General features: G+C 42.4%; 1 protein-coding gene across 1 annotated transcript in view; it reads left to right on the forward strand.

Moving 5' to 3' along the window:
* The window catches only part of MGAT5B (alpha-1,6-mannosylglycoprotein 6-beta-N-acetylglucosaminyltransferase B), a 171,318-nt gene that overhangs the window by 120,865 nt on the left and 28,724 nt on the right, over positions 1–21,729 (forward strand). The window contains exons 9-11 of the mRNA XM_053376036.1: positions 10,142–10,273; positions 13,141–13,274; positions 17,074–17,204. Of these exons, the coding sequence (XP_053232011.1) occupies positions 10,142–10,273; positions 13,141–13,274; positions 17,074–17,204 (397 nt within the window). The remainder of the gene's footprint in view (positions 1–10,141; positions 10,274–13,140; positions 13,275–17,073; positions 17,205–21,729) is intronic.

The raw sequence follows: 21,729 nt of genomic DNA on the forward strand, positions 1-21,729 counted from the left end.
GCTTCTTAATGGTGGAAATTTACATAGCTTTATTAACAGCAAATGCTCAGGCCTCAAATTTCCCTCTAAATGCAATTGCTTCTAGCCTGCTTATTATGTACAGACAAATCCATTTGCTTTGCACTTTGTAATAGAGCTGATCAATTGTTAAGTTGGTAAGTGGCAGAGAAATAAAGAGGTTGAGAAAATGTGAGGTGCTTGTGCAAGAGAGCGGGGAGGAGAAGATGCACTGTATTCTTTGTATATCATTGGAGTGTGATTTACAGTTGGCTGCTGATGTTCCTTTGTGTCACTACCTGGAGGTATCTGGGTATGACCCAGGTTGGTTTTCACCAGCATATGAGCCAGAATATTATTGCCTGCTACCATAATCCTGGGATTTATTGCTGACTAGACCTGTGACTCACCTGCATGTTTTCTCCATGTCAGCATGCCAGGTACTGCTATATATATATATGGAGGGTTGTGCTTGTGAATTATCTCATTGTTTTCTAGGTTATTAAACAGGAATCGGGTTCATTTGTGCTACTGAAGAATGCACAAAGGCATAAACCGTGCCCCCCCTTTTTTTTGCTTTTAAAAATATATAGCAGAAATAAATGCTACATAGAAAATAAAACACTATAGCCCAGACAGAAAATAGCAACTGCTGTGCTCAAATATAAGTTATCGCTTGCTCAGGCTCCAAGGCTTAGCCTTAAATGGTACATAGTCCATTGTCCTTGTTTCATTCCTTTCTGCTGAATGTTTTTAAATTGCTTGTGTTCGCATTATGAAACAGATTTCCTGCCATTGAGCCCCTTGAGCGCAGTATGCTACAATTCCTTTGTTCTTTGCTGGTGACAGAGTAAAATTTGGATGATCATAGACTGTATTCCTCTGCCACAGGAGGTATAAGATGAGCTGAAATGCTGGTCCCTTCCTGCCATTGCAGTCCAATGAGTCTGTGATGGTACCCTTAAGTTTTTGACTCTAGTCTCTATCCGCAGTTTTGTGGAAGCATTTATTGTTCAGATTTAATAGTATTAGCTCTAGGACCTGGATGGTTTGAAATGCCTGTCTAGGGTAAATTGCCTCGGAATGTTTTAAGTAGGAAGCAATGTACAAATTTAATAAATGAAACTAAGGTATGAGAAGCTCAAGATAAATCTGCATGCCGGTCGCTATGAGCCTGCTCAGATATGTAGAAGGTTGACATGTGTTTGAATCTGTTTATAGTTTATTGTTGTTTTAAACTATTTCTGAATGTTTTAAATAACTTTCTTAATTGTTTTTATTTATAAATTTCTTTGTTTGTTTTTTGTAAACCAATTTGAAGGTTTCTTCTTACAAGTAGTCTATACATTTTAATGAACTTTTAAAAGGTGCTGCAAAGACAGACTGGCAGCTCAAAGATTCTCTCTCGCCTTTTCTCCTTTGCTTGGTAAAACATTTGTGAAAGAAATGGAAAAAGGCAAAACAGGATTTAGCCCTAGCAATGTTGCCTTCCTTCAGAATGGTATGAGGTTTTATGGGTACAGCTTGCTCAAGCCTGCAGTTCAATGCAGGGAGAGGCTGGAGAGGAGCAAACAGATGGGTGAGTCACTCTCTCTTTCAGTTTTGCACAAGCATCCTCTTGTGGGGAAGGGGGGTGCCTTTAAGTTTAGAAAGAAGCATCTCAATCAGGTTTTTGAAGGCTTGGAAAAACATTCCTCTCTGACAAGTTGAGGAGCTGTCCAAAAACTGTTGGTGCTGAACAGCTGTTCTGTTGCACTAAAATCACGTTAGACATGATTTTAAACATTTCTTTGAATCCTGTGCTTGAGAATCTCCTCTTTAAAAACCAATCAAACAAAGGTTAAGAGCACTTGTGGAGGGCTCATTCTTGGTCGGAGCTTTGACACAGGGCAGAAGGAAGATTAACCCGTTCCACTTGCCATTTCCCTTGCTGAAAATACTCCCTCCTCCCCACTAGCAGTGCTTTCTATTGTAATTAGCACTGGGGGGGGGGGGAATCTTAATCCCTGAATATTAGTGGCTGAATCAGCCACTATGGCTGCTTTTACTAAAAGAATTAGAGAAGGACAAAATCAAGCACAGGATTCAAAGGCACATTTAGTATCAATTATAGCTTGCCCCAAGGACTCATATTAGAAGTGGCAGGGCTGTCATTAACGCGTCTGCCCTGTTCAAGTGTAAAATGGTGTGTCAAAGCAGCATGTGGGAGAAGACCATTGAACCAGCCCCCACTTCACCACACCTCAGTCCTTCCCTCGCTTCCCATCTCGGATATCAGGCATGAGCTGGAAAGGGAGTAAATTGCCTGGAGTAAAGTTTTGAGGGGAGGAGATGGGAGGAAAGGGAAAGTAAATGATCAGCACCCCTCTTTTATGTGTTCATTTTCTGTTAAGGAAGGATCCTGTCCACTTGGCCACCTTATAGGTGAATGAGGGAGACATCGGAAAAGAGCAAGTTATCTGCCATGGTCACATCTAGTTTAACCCTAGATGTGAACAGTTGGTAGTGTTGTTTCCCATAAAAGGGCCCTGCAGTAGCTCGCAAGAGTCTTTCATCTATATATAGCAGGTTCCTCCTGTTTCTCCCCCTGGTAGGGACAGCTGTCTATTGTTCGGAACCCATGGTAACAGGATCTGTGGTATATTTCCAAAATGTAAAGACGCCTGCTTAAATCCATGCATTGCCAGTTAGAACACTTATAAAACCTGTTACCTTTAATTAAAGAGACAACTCTTTTTCTCAGAAACACATAGCTGATTAGATTTATTGACTGCTTTTGCATGAGGGACGCAGATAAATAGCTTTATGCCATTGTAAATTCTGAAAGGGAAGGGCTTTTGCCCTTTTGGGTTTGATTCTCTGAGAAAGGAAGGTGCATAAACAAGGAGGAATCAACGAGCTGTTAATTTTTCCTTTTTCATGAAATATGTTTGTTGCAAATGAAGACTTCTTAACTGGGTGCTTTGAAATGTGTTGGGGGTGGGGGGGAGAATACCTGTAAAGATCCTCATTATATAATTGCCTTGTATTTAAAATAGGCAGTTGTGTGAGCTTGTATGCAGAGAGCATCCTGTTCTGTCATTAGTCATCACTTGACACCTGTGCACAGCCTAAATGGGTCCACACCGGGGGGGGGGGGGGGGAGTAGAAGCACGGTAGCCAAGCCTACGTTGGAGTGAATCAAGCATGCACTGAAGGCAGCTGAGGTGGAAGCTCTTTGATTAAAATTCCACTGTCGCACTGAAGAACTGCTTTCGCTTCCCACCCCCACCCCTTCTCTGGCGGATTTCATTCTACACTTGGGATGCAGTAACATTATCCATCTTTGCCGGAAATGACTTATCTCCAAGGTTCACAGACAGCAATTTCGGAATATGCTAGATTGCACAAAGTGTCAAGCTTTTTTAAAACATGCTTCCCAGGGAAGATAGATCCCCTTAAATCTGCAGACTTCATTGCGATTGACATATGAACCACCATGACCTGCTCAATCAGTATAATTCTTCTCCCATTACTTAGGTGAGCAATCCCAATGGATGGTTTGCCCACTCCTGCACTTCACAGGAACAAATGATAAATATAACTCTAGTTCTGACCAGACTTTTTGTAGCTGCCCTCTTTGCAGGGTGGAGGAGCAACTGCATCCTCATCTCGCCCACCACACAGATGTATGAAGATGTTCTACACCAATGGCCAGTTCACGCAATTCTTCTCTGTAGGGACTAGCTCCCCCCCCCAAAAAAAAGTAGGGAGGAGATTTCATGGACTTGCACTTCCACTCTCTCTTGTCAGTGTTTAGGGTTGCACTGCCCATCCCTTAGGAAACCCAGGAAACCATGAGGAATATAGTAAACAGTGATGGATATGATTAAACGGATGGCCTCTAAGAAGAAATAAGTATGATTAAGGAAAAAACAATGGCAGGGAAAACAAACAGAAAGCTAGAGGATATGAAATTGGGAGACATGCCCCAACTATCATGGGAAAAATAAGAATTGCCCCAATTAAAAACAAGCAAACAGGCACTCTATGATGTACAAAGTCCTTTCTTGCCGAACCGTCCACTGTTGCCATTGATTTACAGTTAAGAAGGGCTAGCAGCAGGAATGCAATTAATGCTGACGTTAGTATATTGGTCCTGTCCTCTGTAAGGAAGCAGAGGTTTGCCGAGATCAATTTTGTGCTGGATGTCTCAACTTGGGGAGCAATAACTTGGAAGTAAAACTCAGGTTAATTTGAAAATAGGTCAATGGGATGTGAAGATAGCCCACTGTAATCTGAATCCATCGTATCAGCTTCAAAATGTCTCCCTTGGTTGATTAAATTACCTGTAAGGGAGGAATAGCAGGAGAAAAGCCTGCTGCAGATTTATTCTGGGATACGTGCAGCTGTTCAAGACAGATGTCCAAAAACAACCCAGCAAAGCTTTCCTGTATAGGTGAACATGATGCCTTTAACTGGCTTAATTAAAGAGGAAACAATGTCAGCCATCACTCATGTTATTTCTTATTTAATAAACGCAAGCTGGTCTCATTTTGCAGACTCTTGTCTGCTCGTCTGCTTTGTTATACTGCTTTCCAGAGCAATCTTAATTAATGATATCCTCATAAGAGGTTTGTAGTGTCGGCGGCAAAAGGGGATTCATGGGAATTCAATCAAAAGCAGATTTCACTAGTCAATTCCTCTTCTTCTTCTTTTAAGATTAAGTTTTCAGAAGCGACTGGCCCTGGATGCAAAGATCATTCCCTCCCCCTAAACAAATCTGTTAAGCTTTCAGCGAAGAAAGCATTTGTGTTCAATTTTATTTGCATAATTTCAAGCGCCATTAATAGTACATGGCATGAGGAAAAATTACCAAGATTTCACTCCAACCATGAGTGAAATTGGGTTTAGTAGAAAATTAGTTGACTTAACTGGCAGATGATGAAAGCTTGAATAGAGAATGTTTAAATAAGGAGGAATTGTAGAAAAGGAACTTGAAGGTGCAGGCTGAATTGAGATCAGGGCTCAAGTTAAAACATATTAGCTAAAGTGAAAGATAAATGGAGACTGATAGTGAATTCAGAGGGAAGAATCCAACAACCCTCTCTACTGATCATTCTGTCAGTGCAAGCATTTCTGCTTAGCAGATGGAACCATCCCCCTCTCCTCCCCATTTGCATTGTTCTAGGGGTTCTTCTGCCCTTCCAGAATGTTTTGGAGTGAGCATGGGTAAAGGGGAAGTCCCATTGCACTAGCTAGCTTGCTTGGCAATTTAGTGCAATTTTTCTTTTCAGGAAGAGCCACGGGGCTAGATTTCCCAGTTCAATATAACTCCATCAAATACATAGAACTGGTACACAGCTTTTTGCACCAGCTGATGAGCTTGGGCTTTGCTTTTATGAAAAATTATGCCTAATGATGGCAGACTATAATTGGTGTTCACCATTAGGTTACAGAAGATCTATCTCAAGCCTGTACCTTTATTTTTCTTGAGTAATTTGTGTGAGATAGATGGAAGCGCATAATATTTGTGTGAATTCTGCCACACAAACTATGACACTGGGCCAATTAAAATCTGCAAAGCAGATTAATTTTCAAATGAACACCCATTTTACAATCAGGCTATCATCAATTCATTCATCTAGTACAAGAGCAGCCAGTGTGGTGTTTTTCAGTTGTTATTAGACTACAACTCCCATCATTCCTGCTCATTGGTCATGCTGGCTGGGGCTGATGGGAGTTTGTAGTCCAAAAAATCAGTAGGGCATCCCATTAACTCCTCTATTATAGTACTTTCAATTTGCAAAGTCCTTTACAAGTTTCAGCTGATTCATTCTCACAGTAAGCTTGTAAAGTAGGTCACAATGAGAATCACATTTTATTAAGGAGAAAAGAAGCTGCTCATAATTTTTCTTGCTCCTTTGTGTGTCTTTTCTATAATTGAAGTCAACAGTTCATAATGGTGCACAACATTCATAAGGGCCTATTAGTCTATGTTTTCTCTTGTGTACATTCCCGCTCATTCCTGTGTATGCGTTTGACTGTGTGTGCAGCAGAAAGCAAGGGAGGGAGATGAGTTTGAAGGCAGGCTACACCTGTTGTCATCAAGATGGTAGCCATATCTGTCGTGTTTGGAAGGAAATAAACTAATGCTATGAGGGATATTGACTTGCCAAATGCTACCTGACAAGGGAGCAAGTGGCGCTGTGGTCTAAACCACTGAGCCTCTTGGGCTTCCCGATCAGAAGGTCGGCAGTTTGGATACTCGTGGCGGGGTGAGCTCCCATTGCGCTGTCCCAGCTTCTGCCAACCTAGCAGTTCAAAAGCACACCAGCACAAGCAGATAAATAGGTACCACTATGGCAGGGAGGTAAATGGCATTCCTGTGTGCTCTGGCTTCCATTATAGTGTTCCATTGCACCAGAAGCAGTTTAATTATGCTGGCCACATGACCCAGAAAGCTGTCTGTGCGCAAACATCAGCTCCCTCTGCCTGAAAGCGAGATGAGCACTGCACCCCATAGTCGCCTTTGACTGGACTGAACCATCCAGGGGTCCTTTACCTTTACCTAACAAGCTCACGATTCAAATTCAGGAAGAATTATCACATACTCATATCCACAGTACCATACCAAGTTTCAAGTGTTGGAATAAATAAGAAATGGGGGCAAATTTACCACAAAGCTGACAATAAATTTCACTCTCATTTTCCCCATCCGATAACACATGCTAGCATCCATTCCACTGACTGCACAACACAACTTCCTTGTGTTGAGGCAGGTATAAGATTGTAGCTTTTCTTCAACGTTGAGAAGATGAAATGCAACTCAGCCAACCTTCTCTGATTCCCACTTTTATCTGCCCGCTGTGTCTTGCAAAATGCTCAGTGGCTGAGATTTCGTTGCCTAGTAGGTCATGGAGCTGCCGGCCAATTACCCTTGTGCTCCTGGAAACACAGAGATAAATGTTATTGCACTTCTCCTTGACAGTGCTAACCTTCCCATCCTCCACTGTGTAATCTTGAATTGTATCTACTGTAGCCCAATAGGGCTTTTTCCCCCCAGAGAAAAAGAATGAATGGAAAAACTTTGTAACAAAAGTATACTATTTGCAGGCAGTAGAACTCGGTGTCTGTAAAATGTATAAATGACATTCATGTCTGTGAGGAGACCCTGCTGTCAGTTTTATGCAACCAGCCTTAGACATTCACACACCCAACTCAGCTTGCTGCCTCCCTGTGCTAACTCCATCCAAAGCCAAATGACCTCAGGTTTGTTGACTGAGTCAATAGACAATCCTTGGGGAATGCCCATAGCTCAGTAGTAGAGTGTCTGCTTTTCACTCAGAAGGACCCTGGTTCAATTCTCAGCATCTCCATCTATGATAGATAAAATAGCTGCTACGTTGTACTGCCACACTGAACTACCACTTCAGATAGTGCACACCCTTTAAAAATCCAATATCAAGAGGGTATCATCTTTTTCGTTATAGAGGGACAGCTTCCTCTTACCAAAGGCCGAATGGTCATGTTGGGAGCCACGGAGGCAAGTGAAATTGTCCTCTTTTCCATTGGATAGTTCTTCTTCGAGGCAGCTTCATTATGGGGGTGCCTAGGGCTGAAGGATGGGATAAGGCAAGTGGAAGTAGTCATCCTCCATATGCAAATGCAGATCTCTCCCCTCTCCCCTCAAAAGCTGCTCTAAGCTTGAGGTCCATATTCTAAGAATCCACAGAATCTCCCTTTCCTCATTGATTTTGCACTTTAATTCTTTACTGCTGAGATGCTCACAAAGCGCTAGAAAATCTCTAGCAAGCTGACCTGCTACTCCATAATGGGCTGCTGAGCCCTTCTGCATTGCTTCACTTTATTTATGTGGTGTGGTTTTTTTTTTAAGGTGGCTGTCAGGCACAAGAGACTTTCTATTCATGTCATCTTCCTGGCCAGCCACTTAGCGTAAAATTGCCCATAAAAGTGAACTTAAATTACAAGTGATAAAACCACAGCCCATCCTAGCCACTGCCAGCTTTTTTTCTGTTCTACATGGCGCTGAAGCTTATATTCTTTTTGACAAGAGCAATGAAGCAGCTTCACACACTTATCCCCAGCTAAATCACCTTAAATTGAAAATCCTTGTTTTTCCTTGCTTGGAATGTAGCATGGTCCTTCATTAGTTTCTTCTAAGTGTTTCTTAGTATCAGCAGAATGGTTTGCGCTGGTGGAACGCTTGACTGCATGTCCCTCAGCTAATGCCAGATGTGAGGCCTTCCAACATATCCGCTTATTTGTTTGTTTTTGTTTGTTACATAAGCTACCCCATAAGAAAGAGTTCCATGGGCAGCTCACAAAGCCAACACACACACACACACACCAAAATACAATACAGAACAGGAAAAATGGTGACAAAATAATTTTTAAAAATGAAGCATAATTGAGAGCCAGTGTGGTGAGAGCCATGTGGTGTAGTGGTTAAGAGTGGTAGACTCGTAATCTGGGGAACCGGGTTCGCGTCTCCGCTCCTCCACATGCAGCTGCTGGGTGACCTTGGGCTAGTCACACTTCTCTGAAGTCTCTCAGCCCCACTCACCTCACAGAGTGTTTGTTGTGGGGGAGGAAGGGAAAGGAGAATGTTAGCCGCTTTGAGACTCCTTAGGGTACTGATAAAGTGGGATATCAAATCCAAACTCTTCTAATTACAGCTCAGTGAGAGGTAAACTACATTTCCCAGGGTTATTTGGGGGGGGGGAGCCATGGACTCTAAATGTATGGTGTGCATGCAGCTGAAGAAAAGAGGCAGAGCAAAGAGGTGAGCCTTGCCAAGGTTGGAGGTGCTAATACAGTGGTACCTCAGGTTAAGAACTTAATTCGTTCTGGAGGTCCATTCTTAACCTGAAACTGCTCTTAACCTGAGGTACCACTTTAGCTAATGGGGCCTCCTGCTGCCGCTGCGCCACCACCATGCAATTTCTGTTTTCATCCTGAAGCAAAGTTCTTAACCCGAGGTACTATTTCTGGAGTCTATTTAGCGGAGTCTGTAACCTGAAGCACCTGTAACCCGAGGTACCACTGTAAGGTGTTTCAGGATGAGCAAGAAGGAGCAGGTAGTGATGCAAGGCAAGAGAGTAAGGTGAGGAAAGTGGTATGAAACGAGGAGGAGGAGGAGCCAATGGCAGGAAGCAGTGAAAAGTGGGGACTGATGGGTCCTTCAACTTCCAAGCCTTGTGAGGCACCTTTGCGACCCCCCCCCAATCCGTTCCTGCAGCCACAGTGATTCCTCAAATCTACCAGCTTTTGAAACTGCAGCCCACAAGCTTTGTGCTGTGGCCATCTGTGGCCAACCTGGAGCTGCAACTACAACCACTAAAAACTACCTCCAGAAGCTGAGGTGACTTGCATGGCCCACTGAAACTGTAACTCTGAGGGCTCATCCACACAGCAGCACCTTCCCTCTTTCCCCGCTGGCTGCTACAAGCATTCACCTGAGAGTATGGGAACTGTCCCTGGGGAAAGGTAGGCATCTTTAGGTAGAGCACTCCCTCACCATTCATCATGAGAGGCCTGTGCTAGAGAAGGCTTGGCCCATGATGCTAGGCCCATATAAATTTATGGTCAGCTTAGAGTTTCACTAGCCCCTCTGTAGGTCCTCTGCACCAGAGGTGGTGAACCTGTGACCCTCCAGAGATGTCTTTGGACTCAGTGAATGTAAATTCTATCTGGGAGAGATAGTATGGCTGGGGAAGAGGGTAATGGCACCTGCCCTGTGGAATGTCCTCCCACCAGATGTCAAAGAGAAGAACAACTATCAGACTTTTAGAAGACATCTGAAGGCAGCCCTGTTTAGGGAAGCTTTTAATGTTTGATGCATTACTGTATTTTAATATTTTGCTGGAAGCAGCCCAGAGTGGCTGGGGAAGCCCAGCCAGATGGGCGGGGTATAAATAATAATTTTTTATTTTTATTATTGTTATTATTGTTATTATTGTTATTATTGTTATTATTGTTATTATTGTTATTATTGTTATTATTGTTATTATTTTTATTAGGCTTGGGGAGAGTCTAAAGGGCCAGAAAGAAAGGGCTGGAGGGCCACATTTGTCGTCCTCCACACCTCTGCTATATTGATGTCCTTCCCTCCCTTTTCACCTCTCTTTCTTGCTCTTTCCAGTATCTTAGGAGTGCCTCCTGGCCGGGGTAATTGTCCCTTGACAGTCCCTTTGCCCTTTGACCTCATTTACACAGACTACCATGGGCTACAGCAGATGAAGCAGCACATGGGCCTCTCCTTTAAGAAATACAGGTAAGAAGAACTTGGTGGCCTTTTATGTCCACGTCTTGTATCTTTTTTTATGGGCAAGTAGCGAGGGTTGCCATATTTCAAAAAGTAAAAACAACAACCCCCCCCCGAAAGTTGTTGAGCTTTCCTTCTTTTTTACAAAAATGCCAAAAAAATATGTTTTTTGGATTTTTGGAAATTCCCCCAGATGTCACTTCCGCCTTTGAAATCCGGATGTATGTCAGCCCTAAAGTAATAATTTTTCTCAATACCTCTCTTGGCTAAAATCAAGTCTAAACTATTTACAAATTGAATGTTTGACTATTATTTACATTGTATATACATGGTTTATATTTCTTGGTGGTGGGGTATAAGGTCATTGATTGTTATATGTATTTTAAAAACTGAAAAATAAAGTTAGGAAGGACCTCTCCATCGGTGCCCTTTTTAATATTGTTTCCATTATTCTCTATTCTTTTGAAACCACAGCTGTATTTAGTACTTAACAAACTTTTGCTTTATATGATAATGATTTTATTTAAATGGGTTTCTTCTTAAGAGCTTGTTTTTTGTCTGCCATTTCAAAAGATCAAAATGCATTGCATTATTTTCCAATAATTTAACCGCACATGATTATTCCAGAGACTGAACAGAATTGAACCTGGAATTCTCTTGAACTTTTAGCCTTTCCTTATCCTTCAAGCTTCCAAAAGTAAATTTCCTCAACACAAGTTTTAGACTTTCCCTTGGCCCAGTTTATCTCCATGTCTCTGAGAGCTAGTAAATTGCCCAGTGAATGGCTTCCATGCTGCTTCACAGCTGCCATTGTTACATGCTGGGATGTGTTTCCAAAGGTGAAAGAGCAATCCTTCATACCACTCTCTTAAATGAAATAATAATAGTATCACTTTCCATGGAGAACACAGAGACCCTGGGGGGGTTATGGACCTGTGAGTGAGAGCAAGGATAAATAATATATCGGCACTCTGGAGGTGTGTTCTGCAAGCATCGCTAGGAGAGAGAAAGAGGCAGGCAGGTGAATGGATCAACTTGGGACACCTCTGCCCATTTTGTCCCTCCTCTTGAGGTTTTAAAATGTTCAGCTCAAAGACTCTTGCCAGATCAGCAGCTAGCAAAATTTTGTGATTTAATTTAGCACTGGTAGCCCAAGTATTCATTACTCTTTCTCCAATCCCTCCTGTTATCCTGCACAATTTTATGAGGGAGAAAAATGACAGGCGGTGTTATTGCCTCTATTGTAAATCAATTTTCTCTCTGCATTCAGCTTGCTTGGAAGAGGGGAGTTGTTATTCCTGTGCTTGCTTTCTACTTGCTGTGTTTTTTGACTTCTCTTCCCCCTTTCTCTTTTTATCAGTGCCATAAGCCAGTTTCAGGGTGGCTAGGATGTGGGGGTCAGGGGAATCATGACAACAGAAAGAGAGGGATGAGCTCTTGCAAAACCAGATGTGAATTCAATTTTGAATACGAGTCTCATATATTCAAACTTGAATACATCAAGCCTCCTCAGATTTAACAGAATGAGGATTTTGATAATTGACTTCTGTGATACCCAAACATTTGTCACCAAGATGATTTGTTTGTGTTGCGTTTTTGTTTCACTTCAGGGAGCTGTTGCCTCAAGACCCCATTGCCCACCTCCACCCCTGTCTTACCTTCTGCTTCACTCTTCCCCCTGTCTCACTGCTGACCATTTCCACCCCTTTCATTTCTGCTTCTTCTTCTTCTTTCAACCCAGATCTATCTTTCTTCTTCAGAGAAATATGATGCTATCCATCATTAAGTGATATGATTGGCTATGCAACTCATGCTGGTTAATTATGTGTTGCAGGCTCCTTATATATTTGAGAAAGTGGGTTTTGGTGATAATAAAAATATGTATCGTAACTAGGCATGAGCAAAAACACGCCTGCTTCTTGGGAGAAAAGCAATGACAAACCTAGACAGCATCTTAAAAAGCAGAGACATCACCTTGCCAGCAAAGGTTCATATAGTTAAAGCTATGGTTTTCCCAGAAGTGATGTATGGAAGTGAGAGCTGGACCATAAAGAAGGCTGATCGCCGAAGAATTGATGCTTTTGAATTATGGTGCTGGAGGAGACTCTTGAGAGTCCCATGGACTGCAAGAAGATCAAACCTATCCATTCTTAAGGAAAACAGCCCAGAGTGCTCACTGGAAGGACAGATCGTGAAGCTGAGGCTCCAATACTTTGGCCACCTCATGAGAAGAGAAGACTCCCTGGAAAAGACCCTGATGTTGGGAAAGATTGAGGGCACAAGGAGAAGGGGACGGCAGAGGACGAGATGGTTGGACAGTGTTCTCGAAGCTACCAGCATGAATTTGACCAAACTGCGGGAGGCAGTGGAAGACAGGAGTGCCTGGCGTGCTCTGGTTCATGGGGTCATGAAGAGTCGGACACGACTAAACGACTAAACAACAAATGAGCAAACTCACATCACCTCATTTTAAAGTCCCCTTTTAAGACCTTTTTCCTGCTAGTACTCAGCCAGGACTTCCAGTATTCACAGAAGATGCTTATCGGAGGGAGAGGAGTGGGTTATGTGTAAGTCTTCCTCCCCTGTCAGTCTACCAACCTACCATTCCTATCTTCTTCCTTTGGGAAAGGAGAGGTCACCAGGAGTTGTGACAGCTTGACAGAGACACAAGAGGTTTTGCTAGCCACTCCAGGGAGCATATCGGTTTTGTAGTTTCCTTAACATTTCCAGTTAAAGAAGAAGCCAGAACATGAGAACCTCCACCCAAACTGGACATGGCACAATGGCTCTAGGATATTGTATCACTAGCTCATATTTTTGTGTTGCTCCTATGCAGGACATAACCGGCATGGCTTTTGTTTGTTTCCCTTGCACAGGTGCCGTGTTCGAGTGATTGACACTTTTGGGACTGAGCCTGCATACAACCATGAGGAATATGCCACACTGCATGGGTACCGGACAAACTGGGGCTATTGGAATCTGAACCCAAAGCAGTTCATGACAATGTTTCGTAAGTGGTATCAACATTTCACAGTGATTTGCCATGGAGGTGTGTGTGATGACAGTGGGTGCTCAGATATAATAACAGACCCTTCCTGAGTAAGGCTAGAAGTCCATGGCATCCTACTTTCCCTTGCCCGATGCCCTCCAGCTGTTCTGGACTACAATGCTATATTTTACTTTCTATTTTTTACATTAGCTGCTTGGAGCATCACTTGGTGGAAAAGTGAGATATAAATTTAACAAACAAATAACCTGGTTTCTGCTCTCTCCAATGACTTGTATTCAGAGGTGACTTGCAAATATGGAAGGGGTGTTTGTTTGCTTGCTAGCTTGCTATCATGGCCAATATCTGCTAATAGGGATATCTTTCCCACCCCACCCCCTAAAGTTATTTAAGTCAGTGAATTCCATAAGCTAATTGTGCATTGTGTGAAAAGGTTCTTCCTTTTGCATGTCCTGAATCTCCTGGCTTCATTGAATGGCTCTGAGTACTAATGTTATGAGAGAGGAAGAAACATTATAAATATCTACTTCCTCCCAAAACATGCAGAATTTTATGAACTTTTACAATCCCCCCCTTAGTTATCCCCCTGCTTTAAAGGGTTCCACATTTTTCAGCTTTCCTCATGGAGAAGGTCTTCCAAGTTCTACATTTTGAACAATTTGTCTACTGTCCAGGGTACTGAAAGTCCTGCCTCCAATGCCACTTGCTCATGGAGTCATGACCCAGGAATGGTTCCGCACCCGTTTCTTCCCTACCTGTCCTTCCACTCTGCCCCAGACTGCTTCCAGATCTACATCCTCCCAACTTGTCCATGGGTTCTGCCTCACCAGGAATGAGCACATATGAGAAAGAAAAGGCATAATTTGAGATTCCATAATCTGTCCATACTTAATTCAGCACAAATAAACCCCAAGTACTTGTTACATTCTTTGCTCTGAAAGTAGCAAATCATTTTCTGAGCTGTCACTTATTCACACGACCACTTGACCGATTCACATGATTGTTTTTCAAGTGTCCTAACACACACACACCCACACACACACACCATACACCCTCGGCTTGGATTGCCGGTTGAACCAATGTCCTGAATCATTGGTCTAGAGTAGAATTTATTGACACACCATTCTCAAAGCCAGTAAAAATAAAACACAGGGAATATATCTGGAAGCTTTCCAAGATGAAGAAGCCCCCAAAGTATCATGAAGACTGAAAGTTCCTGTGCCCTGTGTTATGTCCGTGCCATGAAAAGGGTAGTAGAGATACTGTCACATTTGCACCTCCAAGTTGATTTCCCAAGGGTTCTGGATAGGCAGATTTGCTGCTTCCACCTGACCTTAACCTTGACAATGATGCCCCAAGGAAAAGCTAGCTTAATGGGGCCTGCCTTTTTAATTAGCTTTCATACTTTACTGTCCCACTCCCACTGTTTTTGCTAATTATGTTTCCAGGCTGTCCCAGCATCTCCCCTTCTCCCCAGCATGGCCAGGGTGAAAGACTTGTAACAGACACAGAGCTATTTCAATGCAAGTAACTCTCTCCAGCTCTCTGGGAGCTGCCAAGATAACCAATCATTCCTCGCCCAGCTAGAAGCACAGTGACAGCAGGAAGAGTAGGATGTGGTGTCATGGTAAAAATATCTTCAGGACTGTATTGGAAATGAAATAAATGGGCCTTTGCAAACCAGCAGTTAGGAGAAAGCTTTATTTTTGTGTCCCCTCCTTTGAGACATGGCATTGCACAAATTAAGTCTCAGAATTCTCTGGGATTTAATGGGAGATCAGTTCAGAACAACTGTGGTGCACAATTCTTGTGGGAAGGTTAAGGAGGGAAGGGACAGGGGAGGAGAACGCCAACCTTCTTTAGAGGCAACAAAGTGTCCTGAAAGCACCCTCCTAACTAGGTGGACTGACAATTGCAGTATAACAGCTAGGAAAATATAACATCATTGCTGCCATTCCATCACGTACTCAAATTTGTGGTGGGCACCATAGCTGTCAACCTTCCCTTTTTTTGCGGGAAATTCCCTTATTCCAGCGCCGTTTCCCACTGCTTCCTGCTGCTATCCCGGATTGTTAGTTATCCCGTAGACTGTCCCCAGGACAGGTGAGGCTGCTGATCCCTTATTTTCAAGGCTGCTGATCCCTTATTTTCAAATCTGAAAGTTGACAGCTATGGGTGGGCACCATCTTTGCACCAAACAGAAGAGAGTACCTTTGCAGAGACATGAAATAACCCAAAGCTTTGCAAGCCAACTCTATCAGTTGATCGCTTCTGGGTCTGCTCTTCAGTGTAGTCCAGTCTTGACTGTGGTTTTCAACTGGGAACATGCAGCTCTCCCTTTTTTGCTTTATACAAAATAAAATAGTTTGATTAAGTTTTATTTTATTTTATTTATTCCACAAACACACACTTCCTGCAGAATACGGCTTCCCCACCACACCAAACTTTATCCTCCCAGTAACTCTGTGGAGTAGGTCCCTGATTGTGCAGACAAGTCCATCAGTGAACAGTTCATATGAACATAGCATCTAGTCACATGATCTACCAAACACATCTACTGCCTTGTGCCACCGCCCCATCCTCCAGCATTCTCCCCCAGCTGCTGGATTCCTGTTGTTACTTCCCAAAAATATATCCTGTGACATTTCAATGATCATGGAAATCTACTGAACTGCATGGCCAAAATGTCACCTGAGAAAACAAGAGATAAAAAGCGCATGAACACCTTAAGAGCTATCCATAATAATAATAATAATAATAATAATAATAATAATAATAATAATAAATTTTATTTATATCCCGCCCTCCCCAGCCGAAGCTGGGCTCAGGGCGGCTAACAACAATAAAACAATACAAAAGTACAACACAAACAACACTCTAAAATCATTCATTATAAAATTAATTAATACAGTAACCTGTAATTTTGGAAGGTTGTTTATCATTCTAAAAATGAAAGCCCAATAGAAGAAACATGGAGGGACCCCCAGCATTGAGAAATTACAGTTTGTTTGAAAATTACTTGGATATTTGAAGCTGAATCTTACAAGTGGAGGCTGTATTAGACTTGACTTTGCAAGTAGCAAACCAATAACATTTGTTGAATGCATCCTCTAAGGCAATTCAGCTCTAAAGTAATTCAATTTCTTCAACATTTGGGTTTTTTAAAAAAATAATAATAATAAAGCTGTTATAGCTCCAGAGAACTAAGATAAGATTATATTCAGATTTTATGTTTTTAAAAAAGGTTGTGCCGAAGTGAAAATTCTCAATGTTTTAAAGAGTTTCAATTTTTATTTTTAAAAAAAGCATTTTCCAGGGTTGATGCGTTTCATTTTTGTTAATTGCCATCCCTGCCTCATGTAGCCCACTCTACTAGATGTCGGTGTTGTTTAATGAGAAGAAAAATATAAAGTATTTCTGGGTTATTCCATTATTAAATCAAAGATGTTATGTAATGGAGGGTGTAAAATATCTCAATGGACTCATTTCTAAAATTAATGTAACTGACTTGTAAAGTAACGAAGCAGATCTCCTGTGAATTATCAGAAAACGTGCGCTGCAATAGTGGTAGCATATGTGGGAGGACATGTGGCACTTTTTATGTTATAAAACCATGTGGTGGTAGAAAGTCGAGTATGAGTGCAAAATTCAATGCAGCCCTAGCAAAGAGCCTGTGAGGCTTCTTTCCACAGCATGTGAAGCATCCCATTGGGAATGGGGTGTTTGTGTTACTGAGAACAGAGAGGAAATCTCTGGAGAAACCTAATGCAAGTCAAATGCATGGATGTTTATTTCTTTGCAGCTCATACGCCTGACAATTCCTTCATGGGTTTTGTGTCTGAGGAGCTCAATGAAACAGAGAAGCAATTCATTAAATCCAACAAGGCTAACAACATGGCAGTGGTATATGGGAAAGAAGCCAGCATTTGGAAGGTGGGTAGCGAATAAAATAGTGGAACTTTTTAACGGTGTCAAAAGCATTTAATCACTCAACCATGGTCCAAAGTGTGCTAAATGCTCTGTGGCTGCAATCTTATGCAAACTTATTTAGGAATACATCCAACTGAACTCTGTGGGACTTCTTTCGAGTAATTAGGTATGGAGTGCATCTCTTATAACATTTAACAAATGGATGAGGAACCTGTGCATCTCCCAATGGTTTTTTTGACTCCATCTCCCATCAGCTCTAGCCAGTGTGGCCAATGGTCAGAAAGGACTCTATTGTAATGACTGTAGTTTGTTTTAATAGATTTTAGCAGCAACAGCAACAGCAACATGATGGTGGTGCTGGTGTGAGTTGTAGTCCAATAACAGTGGATGCCACAGGTTCCTCATCCCAGACACAGCAGAGGACCATATGAAGAGTTATAGGTTTCATCCAAATAATTCTTTAACTTTCAGGACCAGTTTAGGGCTTTGATAGGTATATCCCGATATTTGCCTGGTTGCAAATGCAAAGGATGAGGGGCTTCTCTTTCACATAGAACTACACACACATCAACACACACACATCCTTTGTTTAAATGCCAAGTCCCACAGTGAGAGCACTAAGTGAGTGTTGTCACTCTATGTACTCTATCCATGGACCACTCTATATAAACATAAGCATTTGAAAGCTTTTATGAGCTACTTAGCCTGTCCTCTTCATTCATCTCTGCTGCATTATTCCTTGCAGCAGCAAATAGTAAAGATGGGCCCAAGAAAGCGTGGGGAAGGAACCATTGTGTTCATGTCATGCTATTTAAAAAGTGTGTTTAAGAACTTTAAAATGCTTATCATATATGGTTCTTCAACTCCCCTGTTGCCGAAGCTTCCCCAGTAATCATGATGCCACTCTGAAGTTCTGGGGATTGGATGAATTCGTGGAGGAGGAGGGGACAAGCATGAGCTACTGTCTGTGACAGTTAAATGAATACCAGTGGCAGGATAGTTTGGGGTAGTTGAAAACAACCATACAAGAGGCTGAATTGCCTTTATGGCCTGCTTACACTGAGAGCCAGTGTGGTGTTGTGGTTAAGAGCGGTAGACTCGTAATCTGGTGAACCAGGTTCGCTTCCCCGCTCCTCCACATGCAGCTGCTGGGTGACCTTGGGCCAGTCACACTTCTCTGAAGTCTCTCAGCCCCACTCACCTCACAGAGCGTTTGTTGTGGGGGAGGAAGGGAAAGGAGAATGTTAGCCGCTTTGAGACTCCTGAAGGGGAGTGATAAAGCAGGATATCAAATCCAAACTACTACTCCTCCTCCTCTTCTTCTTCTTCTTCTTCTTCTTCTTCTTCTTCTATTTGGAAGCACTGGGTTGTGCTCTGTTCAGAAATGATGCTTGGCTAAATGAGACCTTGGTACAACCCAACAGAGCTTTCCTGAAGCTCTGTTGGTTCCTGGTTGCTTCAGAGCACTTCTGAGACCTTTTTAGTATGTTGCCATTGATACAGAGAAACTAACTCTCATTCCTTCTTCCTTCTCTCTGTGTGCCCACCATGGGATTTCCAGCTGCAGGTAAACAGAAAATAATTTTTAACTATGTGCTTTTTATGTGTATTATTTGGATTTGAATACCCATTTGCGCTGACAAAATGGAATTTTATTTGAAGACTACATTGCAATGTGTACATGTACAAAAACACATACACTAGTGTAAAGTATGCATATCAATGCATATAATCATGAAAATAACGTGGAACATGCAGTATATTAGGGTATATCGCCTTGGAGGGGAAATGCATATATTGGAGAAAACTGCATATAAAAATGTCCATGTCAGGAGAAGTTACACTAAATTACTGGTGAATTTTCCGAAGCGCTTAAAAAAAAATCTGATATAAAAATGGGTGGGGGGGACTGAATTTAAGGTTGGAAAAATGAGAAACTGATAAATATTAAAATTGACAAATTCACCCATCTCTGTCCCCCCCCCACACACATATGGAGCCCAAGCCCCCAAGTTCCAGTGTGTGCCTTCAGAGTAGAACACTTGAAACACAACACCTCTCATTTTTGAATCAAACCCAGGTGGTGAATGGCTTGGCTTCTTCCCTTTGCTGTTTTGTTTCCTCTGCACACTTCTGTTTTCCAGGGGGAAAGCAGGTCAATTACCCCCTGAGTGTAGAAGCAAATCCTGCCTAGAGAACGCTTCCTCTTGCCCCCTTCCCCCCCTTGCACAGCTTTACTTGATGCAAACATTGTGCATCTCAAGTTATGGAAATCTCTTGTGCATCAACATGTGATTGTTCATCACACAGATTTCTATCCAGCAAACTGAAATATGTGCCATCAGGAGTGCAGTGGAGGGTTTTTAAATTATCGCTTCTGCTAAGCAAGAACTCTATGCAGAAACCATAGGTTTTGTCTGAAGATGATTATAACAATATTCACCCATACCATATTTGCCGGAACCTGTGACACACCGTAGATGTATACAACTTCCTTATTCACTTTAGCGTGCAACTGATTTGAAAGAAAGAATTAATGTACTATAAACACAAAAGCAATATCAAGTGGATGTTCTCCAATGTAGCATCTGCTTGTGCAACAGGGCTCCTCTTTTCTCTCCTACCCTCATACCCCCAAAATCAGCTCCAGACAGCTGATGTGGGGTATTCAGGAAGGTGGTGGAGGGAGTAGAGAAATGCGAAGTCCCGTTGCACAATATGCTTTCCATTGCAAAAGCAGGCAGACATCATATCCATCTATCCACACACACTATGCATATCTCCCATTATTTTAACAAATGCTGTCTGTAATATTCATATCCATTCAAAGAAACTCACACCTGATCTGAATATACTCCATTTTATTCCTCCAAGTATAAACCCTGTTTTGTATCACAAATGATCGCTTCAATGTGCTTATCTACCTGCCTTTAAAAAGTATAGCTTTATATATACTGGGCTCAGTGATCATTTGCAATACGAACCGCTTGCTGCCAGCTCAAAGGTCACTTGCAGACTTACTTCCTTTGGCCACAGTTCCTCTACATAACCTTGTCTCATACATCCCACAGACTCTTGTATGAGAGACCTTACAGAAATAAGACACTTACAAGCCCTCATGGAGTGCACTGGATGCTTCCAACTGGCCCACTCAAAATGAATTTGCTCCTTTTGTTGATTTGCACAATTTTTGTTTTGGTTGTGAGCTGGTGCACAATTTTTATTCATTATTGTTTCCATCAGTTTCTGAAAACATCCTGTGCATTCCTTCCAGTCTCTGGTGTATTGTACATGAGCCCAAGTCATGATGTGACATGCCAGAGGCCTCCCACTATACAGGGCAAGATTTGGCACAGCCCAGATCTGTATGACCAGGCAAAGCATCTCTGTGCTTACATGAAGGGGCCTCATGCGAAGGTCCATTTTAAAGCTTGGCATTCCCATAATGGAATCTAAAACAGAAGCGTCAGCAGAATTCAGACTTGGATACTGGGCTTTATGAAAAATGTTCCCTACCCACGTGAGCCAACTAAGTCTTGTTCCCATCAAACATCTGACTGATCAACCCAGCAGTTGGTGTGTGGTGTTTTGCATGTGCAGAAAGTGCTGCACACTTCTTAGTGGTTTTACACTTAAGCCACAATACCAAATGTGGTGGAAGAATTGAAACAGATCTTTAAGTGTATCAGCATCCCCCAGTGGCAGTAAAAGTTGCATCACTTCTCTAAGTGCTTGAGGCAGGTGTCTGCTGCAGACAGCACAGGGTGGATAAGCGAGAGCAAGGCTTGGCCATTAAAGTTCCCAGCCTTCTTTGTCTACTAAACCAGAGACCATATAGTAATTTCTGTTTGTACCTCTGCTCTCACCCCCAAGTTTAATTTGGCTGGTTTGTGTCTTCTAATGCTGGAAAATGTGGAGAAATTGGGGAACGAAGGGAGAACAGAAAGCAGTCTGTTCTGCAAAGGACAATGCTGACCACAGCTGAATTCGAAGCGGAAGTTACTTCTCTTGTGCAGAATTTATGCTGGCAGGGAAAAGAGATCCATGCTTGGAAACATTGTGTGACATGTATTGATCTGCTAGCCTACTCATTTGATAGAGTGATAATGAAGTCCTTACCAGCTACGTGCAATTCTTAAAAGGCAACATCAAATGAGCTTCAGAGTTAATCAACCTAATGCGGGGCTCATTCCCAAAAGGAAACATGCCGGGAAGCTGCAAGATAACACCTAAAATATAAGTGGAGAACCTTGGCCCAGTTCCATGCATGTAGGGGAGCCTGGGGGGAGAGAAGGAGCTCTCTACAAACCATCAGTTCAGCTCTTAGGCAACATCTCCTTTTCCCAGGAAAAAGAAGTTTCCCCACCTCTGATCGGGCAACTCGTACCTGCTTCTCAAAATAGCATGCCACCCACATAATTTGATCAGACATAATCTTATTCCGAAGAGCAGGACCTCCCTTTAAGAACAGGATACCTTTTGAATGCTCTAAGGCAACGGTTCTCAACCTGTGGGTTGCCAGATGTTG

This window comes from Podarcis raffonei, chromosome 2 (genome assembly GCF_027172205.1).
Source record: "Podarcis raffonei isolate rPodRaf1 chromosome 2, rPodRaf1.pri, whole genome shotgun sequence".
In the NCBI taxonomy this organism is placed as follows: Eukaryota; Metazoa; Chordata; class Lepidosauria; order Squamata; family Lacertidae; genus Podarcis; species Podarcis raffonei.